At 42.2% G+C, this 19562-nt stretch overlaps 1 protein-coding gene across 2 annotated transcripts in view; it reads left to right on the plus strand.

Annotated features, from left to right (window-relative positions):
* Positions 1-19562, plus strand: part of LUZP2 (leucine zipper protein 2) — a 593960-nt gene that overhangs the window by 327190 nt on the left and 247208 nt on the right. For both annotated transcript variants that reach the window (XM_053252886.1, XM_053252876.1), the window contains exon 5: positions 6371-6433. In XM_053252886.1, the coding sequence (XP_053108861.1) occupies positions 6371-6433 (63 nt within the window). The remainder of the gene's footprint in view (positions 1-6370; positions 6434-19562) is intronic.

Consider the following 19562-nt stretch of genomic DNA (forward strand, 5'->3'; position numbering starts at 1 on the left):
TCAGTTAAAGTTGGCTTCCTGTTCAATTACTTATAAAGATACACAAATCTGTTGAAAAATTGTAACTCATAATTATGTATTTACATCAAAGGCGCAACAGTGGTTCAGATCAGCATTAATTCTGTCTCTGCAGTTGAACTGGGAACCATGCATGCACCGAAGCCATATCTGTGTTCTTGAAAAGAGAACTGTGTATGCTTCAGGCAGTCTGCTCCATCCCAGAACAGTTTTATAATGCTTTTAAAGTGAAGAATGATAATATACGGCATCTTTAAACCACTAAAAATAGTACTATTTGACCCCTTCTCCCCCGTAGTATAGGTCCGATGGGGAATTAAGCCAAGGCTGTGCTTCTTAATAGGCAACCATGTGAAACCAAATACACACGCAATGTGCAATACAGGTGTAAAAAAGTAATTTGGAAAAGATGAAACTGACAGAAGTAAGAAAAGTATAAATCTAGTTTTTGAGAAAAGTGACTTGAACATGTGACAGTGGCATTCACAAAAATATCCACACAAACAAATTGCAAAGGTTCACTTCTTACAACACTTTCTTAGGGGGGGGTGGGGGAGATGGCCTCAATGGCATTGCTCACCCAGTGCATACAGGGTGTGGTGATTTCCCCCCACTTAGCCTTTGATAAAACATCAGGCTGATGGGGTTATTTGATTGGTGGAGGGTTTGGATGGGTGGAAACAGAGAGCCATTGGAGCTCTCTTTCACCAAACTCTCCCTCACTGGGGAGCAGTCTGGGTTGCAGCTGGTAATGCTTTGATGAGAATTATGGCTCCTCATCAAATTAGCTGATGATGGGAGGGATTGCCTACCTCATACTGTTCTCCATTGTTAGCTAGGGTCCTTGGTCACAATGGCAGGTACAGTGCAGATTGGAGGGTGGTTAGGCACAACTTACTGGTGAGCACTCTAAAGCACATGGTTTTCCATGAAAGAAAGTTCCAGCCATTCCCTAGAAGCTTCAAAGCTCATGACAATTGGCCTGGGTGTGCTTTTGCATTGGGTAATTGTTAATTTTAAAGACTGCATGACTTGGGTGGGTGCATCCTTTTCCTGACGCCTTGACCCTATATGGGACAGCTAAGAAGTGCAGTGCTCAGCCTTAGGGCCACAATACTTTTTTGAGCTAGGGAGTAAAAGCCCACCAAGAGCTATTAGTATAGGATAAGAAGCTATCACTGCCAACACTTTAGGGTGGAGAGCCTATTCCACTGCAGTACTGATTGGATTTAAATTAATAAAATTGTGCGGCTTCACCTCTAAGAAAGCTTGTATCATGTCTTTATGGGTGTGAGGACAGTAGTTTATGCTCCTTGAAGGAACATACATTTGAATAAGAATTCAGATTTATCCCCATTTCTAAACAGCTGAGTGATGGATAATCTAACTGTGAGTGATTGAACAGGAAATAACTCACAATTTAGAAACAAATACAGAGAGGAAGAGAGCAAACCTCCATGATCTTATGGGTTGCATTTAAGACCGAGATATGTGGCAAAGATCACTGCTTAGCTATCTCACAAGAAAGCAACATAACATTAGTACAGCTGAAGAGGGAATTAGCAGGAAGTATCCAGTAAATATGGTTTAGATGCTGCTCCACATCTTGTGAAGTCACTTATGGAAAATGTGTGAAATTAATTTACTGCACTCCTGTACTTCACCAGTTACTCAAATGAAGAAGTCAGGTGAGAAATGAGAGAGCCTTCTCTCATAAAGGCTTACAAAGGCTATAAACAAGAATGTTATTCAAGGAATTAAGCTGGTTGACAGTACAATAACACATCTCTAGTGAGATAAATGTTTGTGTGAGAAATCTATTCCATTATATACTGCTTCTATAGAGCCAATATCTCTAGATCATTCAAGAGTAGTTTTTATAGGGACAGAACTTTCAACATTAACTGATGCTCAGTCTGAGTACAGGTGGGGTGAGTCAACATTATATATTTATTTTATTTATTTACACACACACACACACACACACACCTACCTCCTCACAATTTTACAATGTTGCTCGGGGAAGCACAGTGTTGCTTGGGGCAGCTCACAGCATAGTGAGGTCATTCACATGACCACAAACTGCTGATGGGGGAGGTCCACGAGGAAGGCAAGAACTTGCCTGCCTTCCCTTCCCTGACAGAAATGTGTTGTCATCTTTGCCTTTGCTGCACCAGGCATCCACACGAGTGGTGTCATGGCAAAGGCAAAAGCTGGGAGCAGGAGGATTTCCTCTCCCTGTATCCCAGAGTGCCCCACATGGCAGCTGATCTCATTAGAGCAGCTTCCACACTCCTTGCGGCTGCTCTTCACCCCACACCCACCCCCGACACGCTGCTGGAAATGGCGGCGAGCCAGGAGAAAGCCTATTAACGGGGGGGGGGGGGCAGTTATGCACACAATCAGCAACTGCGATAAAGCAAACCACAGGTTCTTTTTACCTCAGTAAAACCCTGGGTACAAAAAAAGGGGCTACCACGTTTTAGAGCAGCCCAGGAGGCTCATGTTGTGTGAATAGCTTTAGTCAATATACAGTAATGGCCCACATGTTATGCAGCATTATGAGGATGATGCCAATCCACCCACAGTCCTGTGGGCACCTAATGAAGTACCAGGGCTCTTGTGCTGTTGTGCAAGAGTGCAAATACTTCTGGTAGCATGCCCATACTGTGGAAGAACTACTCAGATTGGAAACACATTATTAACATACAGGCAATGGCCCAGTTCATATGTGGTGGCTGATAAACTTCAGGCAGTTTTGGAACATACTGATTATCTTGATCAATTTTAAACTGGCTTTAGAGCAGGTTATGGGGTGGAGACAGCCTTGGTCGGCCTGGTGGATTATCTGTACAGGGATTGGACAGAAGGAATGTGACTCTGTTGGTTCTTTTGGACCTTTCTGCGGCTTTTGATACTATCAGTCATGGTATCCTTCTGGATTGTGTGGGGGATTTGGGAATAGGTAGCACTGCTTTGTAGTGGTTCCGTTCCTATCTCTTTGGCAGGTTCCAGATGGTGTCACTAGGAGATAGTTGCTCTCTGAAACCAGAGCTATTGTATGGTGTCCCTTAGGGTTCCATTCTATCTCCGATGCTTTTTAACAGCTACATGAAGCCACTGGAAATCATCATCAGGAAATGGCATAACCCCTCTAAATGCTTGCCTACTGGCAGTAATGGACTGGATGAGGGATAATAAATTGAATCTGAATCCAAGCAAGACAGAGGTACTCATGATAAGGAGTCATACTTCAAGAGAAGCAATAGACCTCCATGTTCTGGATGGGGTTTCACTCTCCCCAAAGGAACAGGTATGTAGCTTGGGAATGCTTCTGGACACAGACCTCACTCTGGTTTCTCAGGTTGAGGCTATGGCCAGGAGTGCTTTCTGTCAACTTTGCTTGAGGATAATGATTTCAGAATTGTGGTGCACTCTCTGGTAACTTCTAGGCTTGACTGCTGCCATGTGCTCTATGTGGGGTTGCTTTTGTATTTAGTTTGGAAACTTCAGTTGGTTCAAAATGCAGTGGCTAGGTTGGGTCTCTGGGGTGTCTAGGAGAGACCAGAGACCTGTTTTAAAGCAATCACATTGGCTACTAATAGGTTTCCGGGCAAAATACAAAGTGCTGGTCGTTACCTCTAAACAGCTTAGGACCGGGTTTCCTAGGAGAGAGCCATCTGCATGAGCCCCACCTCACACTGAGATCATCGAGAGAGGTCTGTCTCCATATGCTGCCAGCTTGTCTGTGTCATGAGCTTGTTTGTCCACTGGCTGGTCCAAGGTCTCTCTATTGGAGAAGCTGGTAGCTTCAGAGTTGTTCCACTTCTGCAAATAAGCACAAGAGAACTAATCACTACTGAGCACCCAGTCCACACTATCCTCCTGAGACCCAGGCTGCTAACCAGATTCCAAACGTTCTGAGCCCAGAGTCCAAGGTGACACAGAAGGAGATGTAAAGGCTGTTGATGAATCTCCTTCAGCAGCCCATCTGGGGGGAAGCTATCCAAAGCTATCTCCCCTTGGCCTCCCTTATGCCATAAATTATGCCTGCATGACCCAGGCCATGTAGAGGTCTATTGCACAGGCATGGCAGCCTCCAAAACAGCCACCACGATAAGGGGGAAAGGCCAAAGAGCTGCTGATTTATGGCATAAGGGTGGCCAGCGGGGGAGGGGGAACCTCCATGGACCTCCCACTGCTTTGGAAAACTTCCCTGGAGGGGGTGAGTTTGAATGAATGAATGAATGAATGGACCCCTGGGTGAGTTTGGTCTGCGGCTGGACCAAATGGGGTGGTTCAGTTTGACACCGAACAGTCAAACCAAACTGGTTCAGTGTTGAACCAGTTCGCACATCCCTATCCGGCCATGGAGCTTGCTAGGATCGGTTTCAGTGGCTGAGCAGCAGGGAGGGGCTACCCTCTCCTGGAACAAGAGTTTGGCTGGTCATGGTTTGATGAACGTCTGTGGCACGATTTGGGGTTTCAAATACCCACGGGTTCACCAGTTTCTGTTTTCATGTTACATATGAACTGGACCAATGTGTTTCTAATCTAGTAGTGCTTCTAGAGTCTGGGCATGCTACTTGAAGTATTTGCATGCTTGCACAACAGCAAAAAACCACTTGCATTTCATTAGATGCCCACAGCAGTGTGGGCAGATCAGCACTGCCCTCAGAACTCTGCAAAATATGTGAGTCATTATACCATTAAAAATAATAATAAATACACAGGCAGCAAGCAGTATGAAGCATAAGGCTAAAAACTGGAATCCAAATTAAAACCAAATTTAAATCTGAAGGTCACCAGTACAGACAGCAGGTTAAAATGCTGAAAAATTATTGTGATCCTGCATGATCATAATAAAATCCCACACTATAGGATTGGAAAGGAACAGTGAAGGTCCAGAAAAGACCTTCAGGAATAGTTGCAACAGGAAAGAATCATGGTTGGCTGCTGGAAGATTATAGTAGGTGGATAGCAAGGGATTTAAAGTGCAGCAAGATCAGATGTTCTGATCAGATGATCAGAACAAGTTTTCTTCCTAATCCTGTGTAAAATTACAACAACCAGAGCAAACATTCAGAAATATGCATAGTGCAGTTCTTTTGGGATAATACTACTTCAAGATGGAGGTAGAAGACTGAATGCTTCCCTGTCTCCAAAACTTCCTGTATGGAGAAAGCTTGGGTCAAGGAACCAGAGATCTAGCCAGGTCTTCCTCCTGATGTTCTAGCTTTCAGCGGAGTATCCTAATAGTTTTCTCACCACATAATGTGCATACATCCTGAAGTTGTACACTATCATGTGGTGTTTCTGAAAGATTGGCTTAGCAATGAAACACATTGTAGGTACAACTGAACATCCTTCTGGGATATACCATGTTTCCCCGAAAATAAGACACTGTCTTATATTTATTTTTCCTCAAGGAGACACACTATGGCTTATTTTCAGGGGATGTCTTATTTTTATTAAGTGTGGTACAACAATCTACATTTATTCAATTATAGTTAAGTCATCTTCTTCTGGAACATCGTCATAACTCTCATATGATCCATATAAGACCCACAGACTGTTGCTGGTCAGTGTTGGGGAGCAGCAGCTTTACTGGTGTGTGTGTGGGGTGAGAGAGACCCACAGACAGGGGTGTAACGATACCGGTAGGGGTGGCAGGCTGCAAGCTGAGGCATACGGTAGAGGGAAGTACGGTAAAAATCTCCTCAGAAAATCTCCTCCTCAAAAATCTCCCCTCCTCCTGGCGGTGGCGGGCAGCGGTGAGAGTAAGCGCGGCGGTGGCGGGAGGCAGCGAGAGTACGCCGGGAAGCGACGCTGGGCCAGACGGCAGGCCTCGGCGTCGCTCTGCGCACTCCCGCCCGCCAGTGCGCAGAGCGACGCCGAGGCCCGGCGTCGCTTCCCGGCGTACTCTTGCTGCCTCCCTCACCACCGCGCCAGGAGGAGGGGAGATTGAGGAGGAGATTTTCTGAGGAGATTTTTTACTGTACTACCATATGCCTCAGCTTGCAGCCTGCCACCCCTACCGGTATCGTTACGCCCCTGTCTGTGGGTCTCTCTCACCCCACACACACACCAGGGGGATAGGGGAAAAGCTTCAGCAAGCAGCCTACTACTGAGCCAGGAGAGATCACCACTATGTCTTATTTTCGGGGTATGGCTTATATTGCACAACTGCTTAGAAATTCTGCTACGGCTTATTTTATGGGTATGTCTTATTTTCGGGGAAACAGGGTATTAAAAAAAAGCTGATATATTGAAAGCTCTCTTTGTTTAGAATACTTTTCATACATGTATTTATGAATTATAGGGACTCATTCCATGATTTTTAAATTTTCAGATTAACTTTTTGAAGACTGAAATGGAGAGGAAGAGCAAAATGATCAGGGATCTCCAAAATGAGGTAGGAGGACCACCATTTGTCCTATCTATCTATCTATCTATCTATCAACAAGATAGAATCTGCATAGCATACTGCATATACATATTTTGTTTCTGAGGTGGAAAAAGACAAATTATTATAGACATCGGGTATTCAGAATGTTATAAAATGTTCTTGTGAATGGGCAACAATAGAAGTGGAACTGGAGTTTTCAGCTGAAATGGAGAATATGTATATTTATTTGCTGTTTCATAATTTTAATGGCTAGTACATTTAAAATATAATTTTAATATGTTCATGTATGTCAATAGCCAGAGTACAGTACTATATTATTCCATGCATTATATTTTTAAATAGTCATATCAGACAAAATTCTCAACCAAGTATTCAGCAGTTAATATCCAGCAATGGAATGCACCTTTCTGGCCTGATTATAAAACTCTCAAATTTCTAACCCAAGATGATAGGAGCCTACAGGTTACATATCTGCCCTCCACCCCCACGAGCATTTGAGGAGTTTCCCTCTTTACTTAACTCGACTCATCAAAGCTAAAACCCATATCTTGACTTTTTCTCCCCCCCCCCGCACCACCCAAATTATTTTTCAACTCTGCCCAAAGCATTTAAGCAAGGAGTTACTCCTCAAGCGTTTCCTCTGTCTTCATCCCTGGGAGCCTATATTTAAATTAAACACCTGGAAGTATTTTGCACATTAATCCATATTAGGGATGCACTGCTGTGATCTGATTACCCCCTTCCACCAATCTAATATTAGGGAGCATATCATTGTATTAGCTTGAGTTTTGAAGGCACAAGGAAGGGGATGGGATTGGTTAGTGATTGGATGCTGACAGGGAGAAGAGCCATTGTGACTGGTGCACCATTCAGATTGTGAGTGCTGTCCCTTGGACTCCCAAGCTGCGTACCTGCTCCTTCTGGGGTAGTGTAACCCCATCCAGCACAGGAAGATCTAACATACCTCTCAGATTCTGAGCCCCCACAATGAGCACCTCCATCTTGCTTGGATTCAGCTTCAGTTTGTTATCCCTCATCCAGCCCATTACTGCCTGTAGGCAGGCATTTAGAGAATGAGTGCCATTTCCTGAAGATGAAAAGGATAAATAGATTTGGGTGTCATCAGCATACTGATAACACCCAGCACCAAATCTCCTGATGAGATTTGAAACCTGAAACCACCCAGTGGTTTCATGTAGATATTGAAAAGCATTGGTGACAGAATTGAAACCTGGGGGACTCCATATAACAGCTCCTGTTTTTAGGAGCAACTGTCACAAAGCTCCACCATCTGGAATCTATCTGAGAGATAGGAACAGAACCACTGCAAAGCAGTGCCCCCTATCCCTAGCTCCTCCAGGCGATCCAAAAGGATACCATGGTCGATGATCGAATGCCACTGAGAGATCCAGTAGAACCAGCAGAGTCAGTATATGCCAGCTTCCTATATTCCTATGTTCCTAAACAGCACCTGGCTGTTTAGGAGGATCCCTCAATGCATTGTGCTCCTGATGCAGTGCACTGAGGGATGCTGGAGGACTTTCTCCTCCAGCTCCCTGCTCTGCTGCTCGCTCTGGTGCGACTCATGTGCTGCACAAGCAGCAGAGCTTGTAAAAACAAATTGATCATGTGCGGGGAAGTAGGCAGGAGCCTTCGTCCACGTGCAAAATGTAGCTTGTTTAGTTATTTAGATGAGACTATGGAAGTGGCAGGATTCCTGTCAGGTGTTTTTTTAAAAAAAAAATTAGTGGTGTGGATAACTGACAGTATCATTTGTTGGTGTGTGTATTATCTATACAATTCCTGTTTCTTTAAGTAACTCCGTGGGTGTCTACAGTTCAAGCAAATTAAACAAAAAAGATCCCCTACCAAACTGTCCAATGAGGAAGAAAAGAATACTCTATCAATAGGATAGAGTATTACTATAGTAGAAAATATATTCAATATAGATCAGTTAATGAATACGGGTAGAACAATTGATAGAAACCATAGTGGATATGAATGCAACACATAGATGATAGAGTCCACAAACTATGTTGGACCAGTTGCTATCCCCCTGCTAAATATAAGAATCACCACTTTAACAGTTGTCTCTTTGTTTCGTTAGCAGTCTACCATTCATAATGTTTAGATTACTCTGTAGATATTGTATGTATATGTTTGAATGTATATACTTTGGCTTCCACTTAAAACATTCATGAAGATGCCCATGAACCCCACCCCACCCTAGAGAACAAAGTTTGATGACTTCTGTTTTTGTTGCTGTTGTTGTCCATTTGATTCTGTAGTGTATAATATGCTTGTAGTATGTTAATATGCTTACTCCTCAAAGTCTGAGTTTGGAAACTACAGTACATTTGCTATGATATCATGTCCTGGAGCCTCAGATCGAACCATGTATCCTATCTTTTTCTGATACTTTCCTGAGTCTTCTATGCTTAGATGGTTTCCCCCTCTATTTGGTTCTGCTGTTAGGATGGCATGCCTGCTCCTGCTTGTTTGCTTGTATTAAAGTGTGTGTAGTTCTTGTTCTTGTTTCAGTGTTCTGAGTCCTTGGTCCCTGTCTTGCCTAAATGAATGTTTGAACGGTCTAGTCCCATTTCTGATTGCCAGTCTCTTTTCTTAAGCTGATTTTGTCTTGCTTCAAAAGCACACTTAGCTCAGTACTTTGTAGAAACTCTGCTTTATCCCACAGCTGTTTTTGTTTCCATTATATCAGCCCCAGATCTGGGGCTAATCTGAGTTTGCTCTCTCAGGGATCATATTTCAGTGGTTATGGCCTATTTGGGGCAGTGGGGTGGGGGCAGCAATTGAGAAAACCTTGGAAGAGGAAACACATTTCTGGCCCAAAACAGCTCTCAGGAATACGAATTGTATATACCACAATGAATAACATCAACATCAATAAAACCAAAGGTATCTTAATACTCAGGTACAACAACAGCAACAGCAGCAAAAGAACTCTATTTTTTATTATGTCAAAATATCTTATTTTATGTTAAAAGTAACATTAAGATAAAACCCAATTTGTGCCTCCATCAAATGTTTCAGATAGCTTTTAGGCACTGGGATGAGTTTGTGGTTCCTCCAACTGTTTAAAGCATTTGCTCCTAGGCATGGCAGACCTTTGATCTTCTCTGCCACTTTATATTATATATCAGCTTGGCTGGAACCTTTGTCACCCACCAGCTCCTGCAGGACAATTTCATTTTCGACCTGCATTCTCACAAATATCTTTGGGATCAAATTGTGTTAAAATGCCTCTCAGGGAGTCACACAAAGTCTATGTTCTCTTTTCACATAAAATGCTTTTAAAGGTGCATAAAAATAAAAGGTATGAAATGGGAGCTTATGGCTGCGTGGGGACTGCCTGCCTCAGTTCAGGCGAATGCTTAGCAGTGCCTAATGAATTTTGATGAATGCCATTTTTTATACAAGATAAAAACCTAGCAGTGCTTTCATCAGCATATTTCACAGAGCAAAAATGCAAAACACGAGTATTTATTGTAAATGCCGTTGTTGCTTGGATGCATTGCTTTGGCTCTGATCATGCTTTTCTGTCAAGTTTTGCTTTTCCATTTTTAATTGCCCCAAAGAGGAATGAAAAAATCCTATGCATGATAGTTCATGAAGGATCAAAATATTACTTTTCTTTTTTTCTTTTTTGGTCACAGAATGCGATGGTTACTTATGTATTTGAAAGCTATGTCATTCAATCTTGGGGCCTACTGATGCAACCCTTTGAGCAATAATGACAGACAGGTATCTGAGCTAGTCATCCTTGTAATTGTGCCAAAAGCCAGTCCATGGCACATACAGTTTATTATATCAGTAAGCAGTTCAGCTACAGCAACACAGTGAAAAGTCAGCAGTGACTGGATGCAAACCCATATTTGTCAGGGCATCAAAGGGTACTGTGGCCTGGCCCCATCTAGAGGCAAACGCTGGAGGAACTGAAGTATATTCAGCATTGAGGATTATACTTCTAGTCAGCCTTTTGATTAAGAAAAGATAGCTCTATATGTTATGGGAAAGTGTATATAAACTGCTTCGACTTTCAGTCTTATAAGTGAAGAGCTACTTTTATAAGTGAAGAGTAACTTTTTCCTATATTCAAGGAAATCTGATGTGGCTAGAAAATGGCATACGTGGATTGATGCTACTGTATAGATAAAAGATTTCTGACAAATCGTGCATTTATTATTGTAATGTTTACACAATCAGGTACTTTGTGAATGGCTACCATGCCAGCTGGAGTATCTTGGCAAGCCTTGCCCCCTACACTGATGTGTCCTTTAGCACACACCCCTCTGGATTTACAGATATAGCCTTCAACTGCAGAAACCCTGTAACTGGGGAGATATCCTCCCTGTAAATGGGAATACTGCTTTCTTAATCACAGAGAGGATCTCCCCACAAGAACAGTATTTAACTCTGCAAACACTGAGAGTGAAAGGCAGGGTAATGGAGCACTCCTATGGGTGATGTAACTGTGTACAGCATACAGAGTCACATAACACCTGAAGAGAACTGAAATGTAATTCCAAATAACTGTACCTTTGTCTCAGAGGCCATCAATGGGAGTCTACTACCAGTGAAGAAGGACCTGCCTGCCTCCATCACAGGCTGTCCAACTTTTCCTCCCCATTCTTTTATCTCTGTGGTCCTCAGTGAGAACTGATCCCTGGGAACTGTCAACTGTTCCACTTCTATCATGAATTGCTTCTATCTATGGGCTAAGAACATTGAATGAATGAATGAATGAATATTGAGGCAGGTACATAAGGCAAGCACTATATTTTTCTTATTTATAGTATGAATTAGACACCCTTCCCAAGACTTCCCATATTAAAGGTATTTAGTGCAAATATTAAAGGCAACTATACAATTTAACATTAAACCCAGAAAGGTTCATCTGCAGTTGCCACCAACTACCCTGAGACTCTGGAATGTGCTTCCTGCTGAAATAAGAGCCTCCCCATCTCTGACAACTTTTTAAAAGTCTTTGACACATTTATTCACCCAAGCTTTTTAACTAAATTTGTGGTTTTAAATTGTTTCAAGGTTTTAATTTCTGTTTTAATTTGTTTTATGTTGCTGTAAACCACCCAGAGACATAAGTTTGCGGCAGTGTACAAATATAATAAATAAGTAAATAATAATAATAAAAAAATTGAACAGTAAAAAAACATGCATAACAGGCTAATAATGTAAGAACATCAATATCATAATTCCTTTTTCCCTTATGCAACATATAAGTTTGGCTGACATCCTGGCTGACTCTGGGCTTGCACAAGGATATTGCACTAGCACAAGGTTGTTGTGCTAGTTACTTGCATTCCAGACAATTGTTGAGAGCTGGCACAAACATGCTTGTGCTTGTATAATATGATGCATAACCTGTGGCATACCTCATTTTTCTTGCAGGGAACTTTCGTGTAAGAGCACAGTTCCAAAAATTCCCATGAGTTAGCACAGCTATGTGATCTTCTTGCACCAGAATGACTTTGTTCCACAAGCACAAGGTTAATCATGCTATAAAGAAAACTGGCCTCATTCGATTGCCTTGCTGTGTGGGCAACTGCCATATGCATTGGATTCACTTATGAGAAGTACCTGATATTGGGCTGCCTGAATTGTGTGTTATGTCTTAGCTGTCAATCATTAAAACTCTTGACGCTTCTTTGAAGAGGTAGATATATATGATGTGACCATGTATATATTATCCACTCTCCCAGTTTGTTCTGAATGTCATGGGTAGGAGTAATAATAACCCACAAACCATTTCCCATGGTTACACACTTTAAAAGGTGAAAGCAAAAGTAGCTAAAGCATATACCTTTATTGACACCCAAAGATACTTTATCACTTAGGCCACATTTCTAGTTTTACATAGCTTTTCTTTAATCTAAACAGCTATTATTACTGTCTGTTTCCATCTTTGATCATTTGGATGCTATGGAATTAAGTCTGCCTCTTCTAATACATCTGGTCTTCTATGCTTGTCTGATCTTATCGACCCAGTCTAGAAAGGATTATCTCTTATAAGAGAAATTATTCACTTAAAAATCTACAGTCCACAGCAGATGTGGTAGCTAGTGTACTATGACATGGAAAGGTGAAGATTAGAAGCCATCCAAATCTTGCTCCTTTTTGGAAAAATATTGTTGTTTATAAGAATTTTGTTTGGTTTTGAAACCAAGAATAAAATTATAATGGTCCATGTCTTAGTACACTAATATTAGTGCACTACATCTGCTGTGGACTTTAGATATTTAAGTGAATAATCTTATATCTATTTCTGAAAGAGCTGCAAATGTTATGATCCTTATGGATGCATAACTGGAGTTCTATGTGGGCGAGAGGTACTGGCAGACTCAGGGTAACCCAAAGATATGTTGGTTTCACAAATATTTGAAGAAGTCTGCTGCTAACTTGGCAAAGAGGCATCTTTTAATGTGGTGATTTTCTTTATTTAGCAGGGGGAGAGTAACTGGCCCTATCCAGCCCCAGCACAGTATGTCCAATGACTGTTGCTGGTGTCTATTGTATGTTTCTTTTTAGATTGTGAGCCCTTTGGGGACAGGTATCCAACTTACTTACTTACTTACTTACTTACTTACTTATTTATTATTCCTCTGTGTAAACTGCCCTGAGCCATTTTTGGAAGGGTGGTATAGAAATCAATCAATCAATCAATCAATCAAGAAAAAAACCTAGAGGGCTTAAAAAAAAAACCCAAACTGCCTCAATGTAACTCAGTGGAATGGAATGTTGGTGGACTCTGAGCGCACATAACAGACACGCAGGTGGGTGTTGCTAATGGATCTCAGTGGTGTGGAGGGGAAAGGAGGCCTTGCACAAAAAGAGTGGGAGGTTCTCAGCTTGAAGAAAACTCTCTCAAGGCAGTTATAGTCCCTGCTTTTTGGGAATCTCTAAAGCTCTCTAGTTTTCTCACCAGCCAGCCATTTCACAGCTGTGTGTTTCTGAGTGGGAAGGGGATTGACACATATAGAGGTAGTTCTCATGACCACTCTAGATGGCTCTCGGTGCTCTAGATGACACGAGCTGCCTGGGATAACCCAGACAGCTTCTGTTGTACGAAAACAACATATCTTTGGGTTACCCTGAGTCTGCCGGTATCTCTCACCCACATGGAACCTATCCAACCCCAGCACAGCATCCTTCTAGTGGCTGTTTCTGGTGTCAGCCTTATGTTTCTTTTTAGATTGTGAGCCCTTTGGGGACAGGGGACCATCTTATTTATGTATTGTTTATTTTTCTATGTAAACTGCTTTGAGAACTTTGATTGAAGAGCAGCATATAAATATTCATCATCGTCGTAGTAGTGTTGCCACTGGGATCAGCCCGATCCTGGCGGTTCACATGTGCATACAAAACTGGCCTGGGCTCCCTTAGACCAGTTTTGCATGTGTGTGTGAAGCTTCAGATTTTTTTTAAAAAAACAAAGCATAATGGTATTGTAGGGTAGATGAGCGTTTAAAAGAATAAAAATAAATTTGTAAACATTGAATGAAATCCTGACCAACACTACACTTGTGGAAGGACATTGCACCTGAATAAGGACCGTGTGCAGGTGAGTTCTGCTGCTTTGGGAGCCTGTGTTCCAGACTCGTCTTGTGCTAGCATAATGTTGTGCTTACTTAAGGATGTAACTCAAGGATGTTACACAAAGAAAAGTACATCTGCTCGAGACTAGTCCTCACGCTAGCAGAAGATGTCGACAAGACTGATACTCAAAGACTGTTCTATAAGATTGTTCCCAACTACTTTTGCACAACACACTTTATACAACCTTGTATATGTCCTAGCAAAGATCTTCCACTAGTGATTGTGCAATATCGTGGAGCACCACAACTTTGTGCAGCTCTGCAACGGTGTTTGTTAAAAATTTCATGTGTCAGCCTTACTACATAGAGAGAATATGATAAAAGGAGGCATTATTCATTCAAAAAGGTAGTGTTGCTCTATAATACATAGTTCAGGCAGAACAGGAACATATAGTGAAACATGAAACTGATGAAGAATGGATTAAAGGAAGTACTGACATTTCATCCATTAACACAGATTATCTCTCTCCTTACACTCTTTTGCAAAAAGATGATCTAAAAAGCATTGATTATTTGCTTTAAACTGTGTATGAAATCCCTCTTTTCACCTGAATGCTTTAATCCTTGAATCTGTCAACTAATAAGATAAATATTCAGCTCATGCTTACATGTTTTATCAACACTTTCCATAGACTATAGGAGATTTATGGAATAGCCTACTACTAGTTTGTTGAAGTTGACTTGAAAATAGTGGGCAAGATCCAGACTAAGTAAGTCATAACTAAGCTCCACTGATATAAATGAGGCAAGTTACTCATGACTAATTTAAGTCCCTTTAATTTCTTTGGGATTTAGTCATTAATTTCAGTGGACTACCCACTTCCCCAAGCAATAAGAAACTCCATGGGCAGCACTTACCCAGGTGTTGGCTTTGAAAGAATGATAAATGGAGGCTTTTGGTGTCTCTTAAATATTTGGTATATTTATAAATATGCAAGTTGAGCATCATGTAGGAAGCAAAGTAGCATGTGCTCCTGCCAGACAGCAAGTCTGCTATCTCATATCAGATTAATTCCCAGGGAGACACCCCTGCACCCCAAAGATGCTTCAGTGAGCACTTGATTCTCTTTCTCTCTTGCGTGCACATGCACACACATGTGCACATACACACACAGCATTCCCCTCGCTCAGCTAGAAGGGGCTGGAGAGGAAGGATTAATAACATTGCAAGTATTTATTTATTTATTTATTGATTGATTAAATATATTCAGTATTGGATTTATATACCACCTAGTATAAAAATCTCAAGGCGGTCTACAGAATTAAAACATATAATATAAAACATTAAAATTCATAAAAAGATAAAATAGATAAAACACATGAAGTTTAGTCTCAGTTGAAGGCCTGGGAAAATAGTAGGGATGTGCAAAATATTTCGGGCACAGAACGATCTGTGCCCGAAATGAACAATTTCGGGTGATTCGGGGCCGAACCGAATCACCCCTGATGTCCCGCGATATTTTTCGGGCACGAGCCGAATCACCCGAATTTCGGGCATGAAAAATTCGGGTGATTTGGTTCACGGTTGATTTTTGGTGAATTTTTAAAGTTTTAGTTACTTTGGGGCAGTTCGGGGGCATAGCATGGGATCTGGGCAAAAGGAGTGGGGTGGGGTGGTAGTGCCTAATGGGTGCAGGCTACCACCCCAAATTCAGGGGGATTGGGCAAAGGGCTGATTTTTGGTAAATTTCTGAAAATTTCATGTCTTTGGGGCAGATTGGGGCATATTGGGGCAGAAAGTGGGGGCTGGGGCAGAATAGTGGGGTGGGGTGGTAGTGCCTAATGGGTGGAGGCTACCACCCCAATTTCAGGGGGTTTGGACAAAGGGCTGATTTTTTGAGAATTTTTGAAGTTTTAGTGACTTTGGGGCAGTTTGGGGGCAGAAAGTGGATCTGCCCCAAAATAGTGGGGTGGGTGGTAGTGCCTAATGGGTGGAGGCTACCCTCCCAATTTCAGGGGGATTGGGCAGAGGGCTGATTTTTTGAGAATTTTTGAAGTTTGGGTGTCTTTGGGGCAGATTGGGGGCAGAAAGTGGATCTGCCCCAAAGGAGTGGGGTGGGCTGGTAGATAGTGCCTAATGGCTGGAGGCTACCACCCATCCCCAATTTAAGCGTTATTGGGCAGAGGGGTGAATTTTGATGAATTTATTTGTATGAGGTTTGTCTTCATAAGGTGAAGTGTGCTAAATTGATTACTTCCTCATATTATTCATAGTAAAGGAAAGTGTGAAAAAGTGAAAGTGGGGTCATGAGAGTTGTTTAATTGAAAAATAGCTCATTTGCTATGATAGAATGAGAATTCACACCTCAGAAAAAACTTCTGAGGTGTAAATTCTCATTCTATCATAGCAAATGAGATTTTTTTCAATTAAACAACTCTCATGACCCCACTTTCACTTTTTCACACTTTCCTTTACTATGAATAATATGAGGAAGTAATCACTTTAGCACACTTCACCTTATGAAGACAAACCTCATACAAATAAATTCACCATAATTCACCCCTCTGCCCAATCACTCTTAAATTGGGGATGGGTGGTAGCCTCCACCCATTAGGCACTATCTACCAGCCCACCCCACTCCTTTGGGGCAGATCCACTTTCTGCCCCCAATCTGCCCCAAAGACACCCAAACTTCAAAAATTCTCAAAAAATCAGCCCTCTGCGCAATCCCCCTGAAATTGGGGTGGTAGCCTCAAACCATTAGGCACTACCATCCCACCCCATTATTTTGGGGCAGATCCACTTTCTGCCCCCAAACTGCCCCAAAGTCACTAAAACTTCAAAAATTCTCAAAAAATCAGCCCTTTGTCCAAACCCCCTGAAATTGGGGTGGTAGCCTGCACCCATTAGGCACTACCACCCCACCCCACTCCCTTTGCCCAGATCCCATGCTATGTCCCCAAACTGCCCCAAATTCAAAAAAACTTTAAAAATTCACCAAAAATCAGGATTTTGCCCAATCCCCCCGAAATTGGGTTGGTAGACTCTACCCATTGGGAACTACCACTCCACCCCAAAAATTTTCCCCTGGGCCCCTTTTTACCCCCCTGAATCGATTCGGATTCGGATTAAATCCGAATCCGAACCGAATCAAGGGTGATTCGGGTGACCCAGATTCAGGCACAAAACAGAACAGGGGTGATTCGGTTCGGGTCCGAGCCGAATCACCCGAAATCCCGAATTGCACACCCCTAGAAAATAGGTATGTCTTTAGAAAATGAACAGAGAAGGAGATGCTCTTATTTCAGCAGGGAGCGTGTTCCACAGCCCTGGGGCAGCCATAGCAAAGTCCCACTCCTGAGTTGCCACCAACCAAGTTGACAGCAACTGAAGTTGGACCTGAGAAACCAGTGAGAATTTAGGATCCAGGAGCACTCCCAGACTACAAACCTGATCTTTTAGGGGGAGTGTAACCCCATCCAGAATAGGCAGATCTAAACCATCTCTCAGATCCCGACCACATTCATTCATTCATTCGATTTCTATACCACCCTTCCAAAAATGACTCAGGGCGGTTTACACAGAGAAATAACAAATAAATAAGATGGATTCCTGTCCCCAAAGGGCTCACAGTCTAAAAATAAACATAAGATAGACACCAGCAACAGTCCCTGGAAGTAATGTGCTGGGGGTGGATAGGGCCATTTACTCTCCCCCTGCTAAATAAAGAGAATCACCACATTAAAAGGTGCCTCTTTGCCAAGTTATCAGGGGACTTCTTCAAATATTCTGCAAATATTCTTCAGATATTTAAAAGGTGCCTCTTTGCCCAGTTAGCAGGGGTTCTGCTAACCTCTGCTACAGACAGTACCTCTGTCTTGTTCTCCAGGCAGGCACTTAGGTGGGTCATGCCATTTCCTGATGAAGTTCATATGGAGAAATAGTATGGTTTCGATGGGGACTGGACTGAACTGGCCCAGTTCGGTTTGAGGCTGGTCCGGTTCCATGCACACCCCTAGTCAAGAGAGCAGGTGGTGGGACATACAGTCTGAAGCAGTTTGTCCAACTCTTCAGAAGTAACAAACTGAAAATGATCCAAGGCTCTAGATGGTTCAAAAAAATAAATATAATAGAAACAAAATGAAACGATTGTTAAAACAAAAATGATCTAAAATAATTTAAAACATTCTAAGTATACTAAAAGCCAGGGCAAAAAATAAAAATAAAAATCTGAAGGGCTCTTTTTTTATCACCTCCTAGATTTCAATTAGTCACTAGCACTGTTCAGATATTATAAAAACAATCCACACTGCATGCGTAAAGCACCTGTGCCATGTTCCTAGTATCCGTGGATTCAGTGTTTTTCTGAGGAGGGAGTGCTGCACCTGAGGAAACTTTGTCCATACATTTTAGAACCCTGTTCTAGAACATCTTTCAGGGATCTAAATTGCACAGTAAAGTCTCCCCAAGTTCAGTGCTGCCCTTCTTCTTATAAAAGCAGTGAACCCAAAGGCATGGCCAAGGAGCACATCGGTTCAGGGCAGCTGGCTGACAAACTTCGCATTCTATCTTGTACACTATAACCAGTTTTAGAACATGTGAAGAAGGCTAGCATGTGAACTTATTCTGCTTAAAATAACCTATCATTAATGGTGTATTATAATATTATTTTCAACCCCCTTCCTAATGATTCCTAGCATGGAATTAGCCTTTTTCACAGCTGCCGGGCACTGAGTTGACACTTTCAATGAGCTGTCCACCAAGACCCCAAGATCTCTCTTCTGGTCAGGCATTGACAGCTCAGATCCCATCAGTATACATGTGAAGTGGGGGCTTTTTACCCCAATATGCATCACTTTATACTTGCTTAAATTGAACTTCATTTGCCATTTTGTCACCCACTCCCCCAGCGTAGAGAGTTCTTTTTGCAGCGCCTCACAATCTGTTGTGGATTTCACTACCCTAAATAATTTATTGTCATCTGTAAATTTGGCCATTTCACTGCTTACCCCATCTTCTAGATCATTTATGAACAAGCATCGGCCACAGTACCAATCCCTGGGGGACCCCACTTCCTATCTCCCCCTTTGTGAAAACTGTTCATTTAGTCCTACCCTCTGTTTCCTGCCCTGTAACCAGTTACCTTTTGTGGGGAACATTTTCAAAAGCTTCTTACAAGTCCAAGTATACTATGTCAACACTTACCCTTGCCCCTCCATTGTTCAACACTTGCCCCTCTATGTTCAACCCTTGCCCCTCCATTCACACTGTTTCAAACCCTGGAGTGTTGCTGCTCATTTTGGAGAATTTTTCTATCCATTCAGTTAAATGCATTGGTGAATATTCTTTTCCAGTTCTGCTCTGTAGACAGTACTGATCTAGCTAACCTGTGGTGTTTTCCAAGACATAAGAAGGCAAATTAATACTTATTGGTGCAAGGTTAGGTCTGAGATGGTTTAAAAGTTTAAATGGTTTAATACTTAAGTAGCCTAACCCTTGCAGAGCATCTGCGTGCTAGTACATGATTGCTCCCCTCACCCCCCGCCATAGCCCTTCTCACTTC

Source organism: Hemicordylus capensis, chromosome 1 (assembly GCF_027244095.1).
Source record: "Hemicordylus capensis ecotype Gifberg chromosome 1, rHemCap1.1.pri, whole genome shotgun sequence".
In the NCBI taxonomy this organism is placed as follows: Eukaryota; Metazoa; Chordata; class Lepidosauria; order Squamata; family Cordylidae; genus Hemicordylus; species Hemicordylus capensis.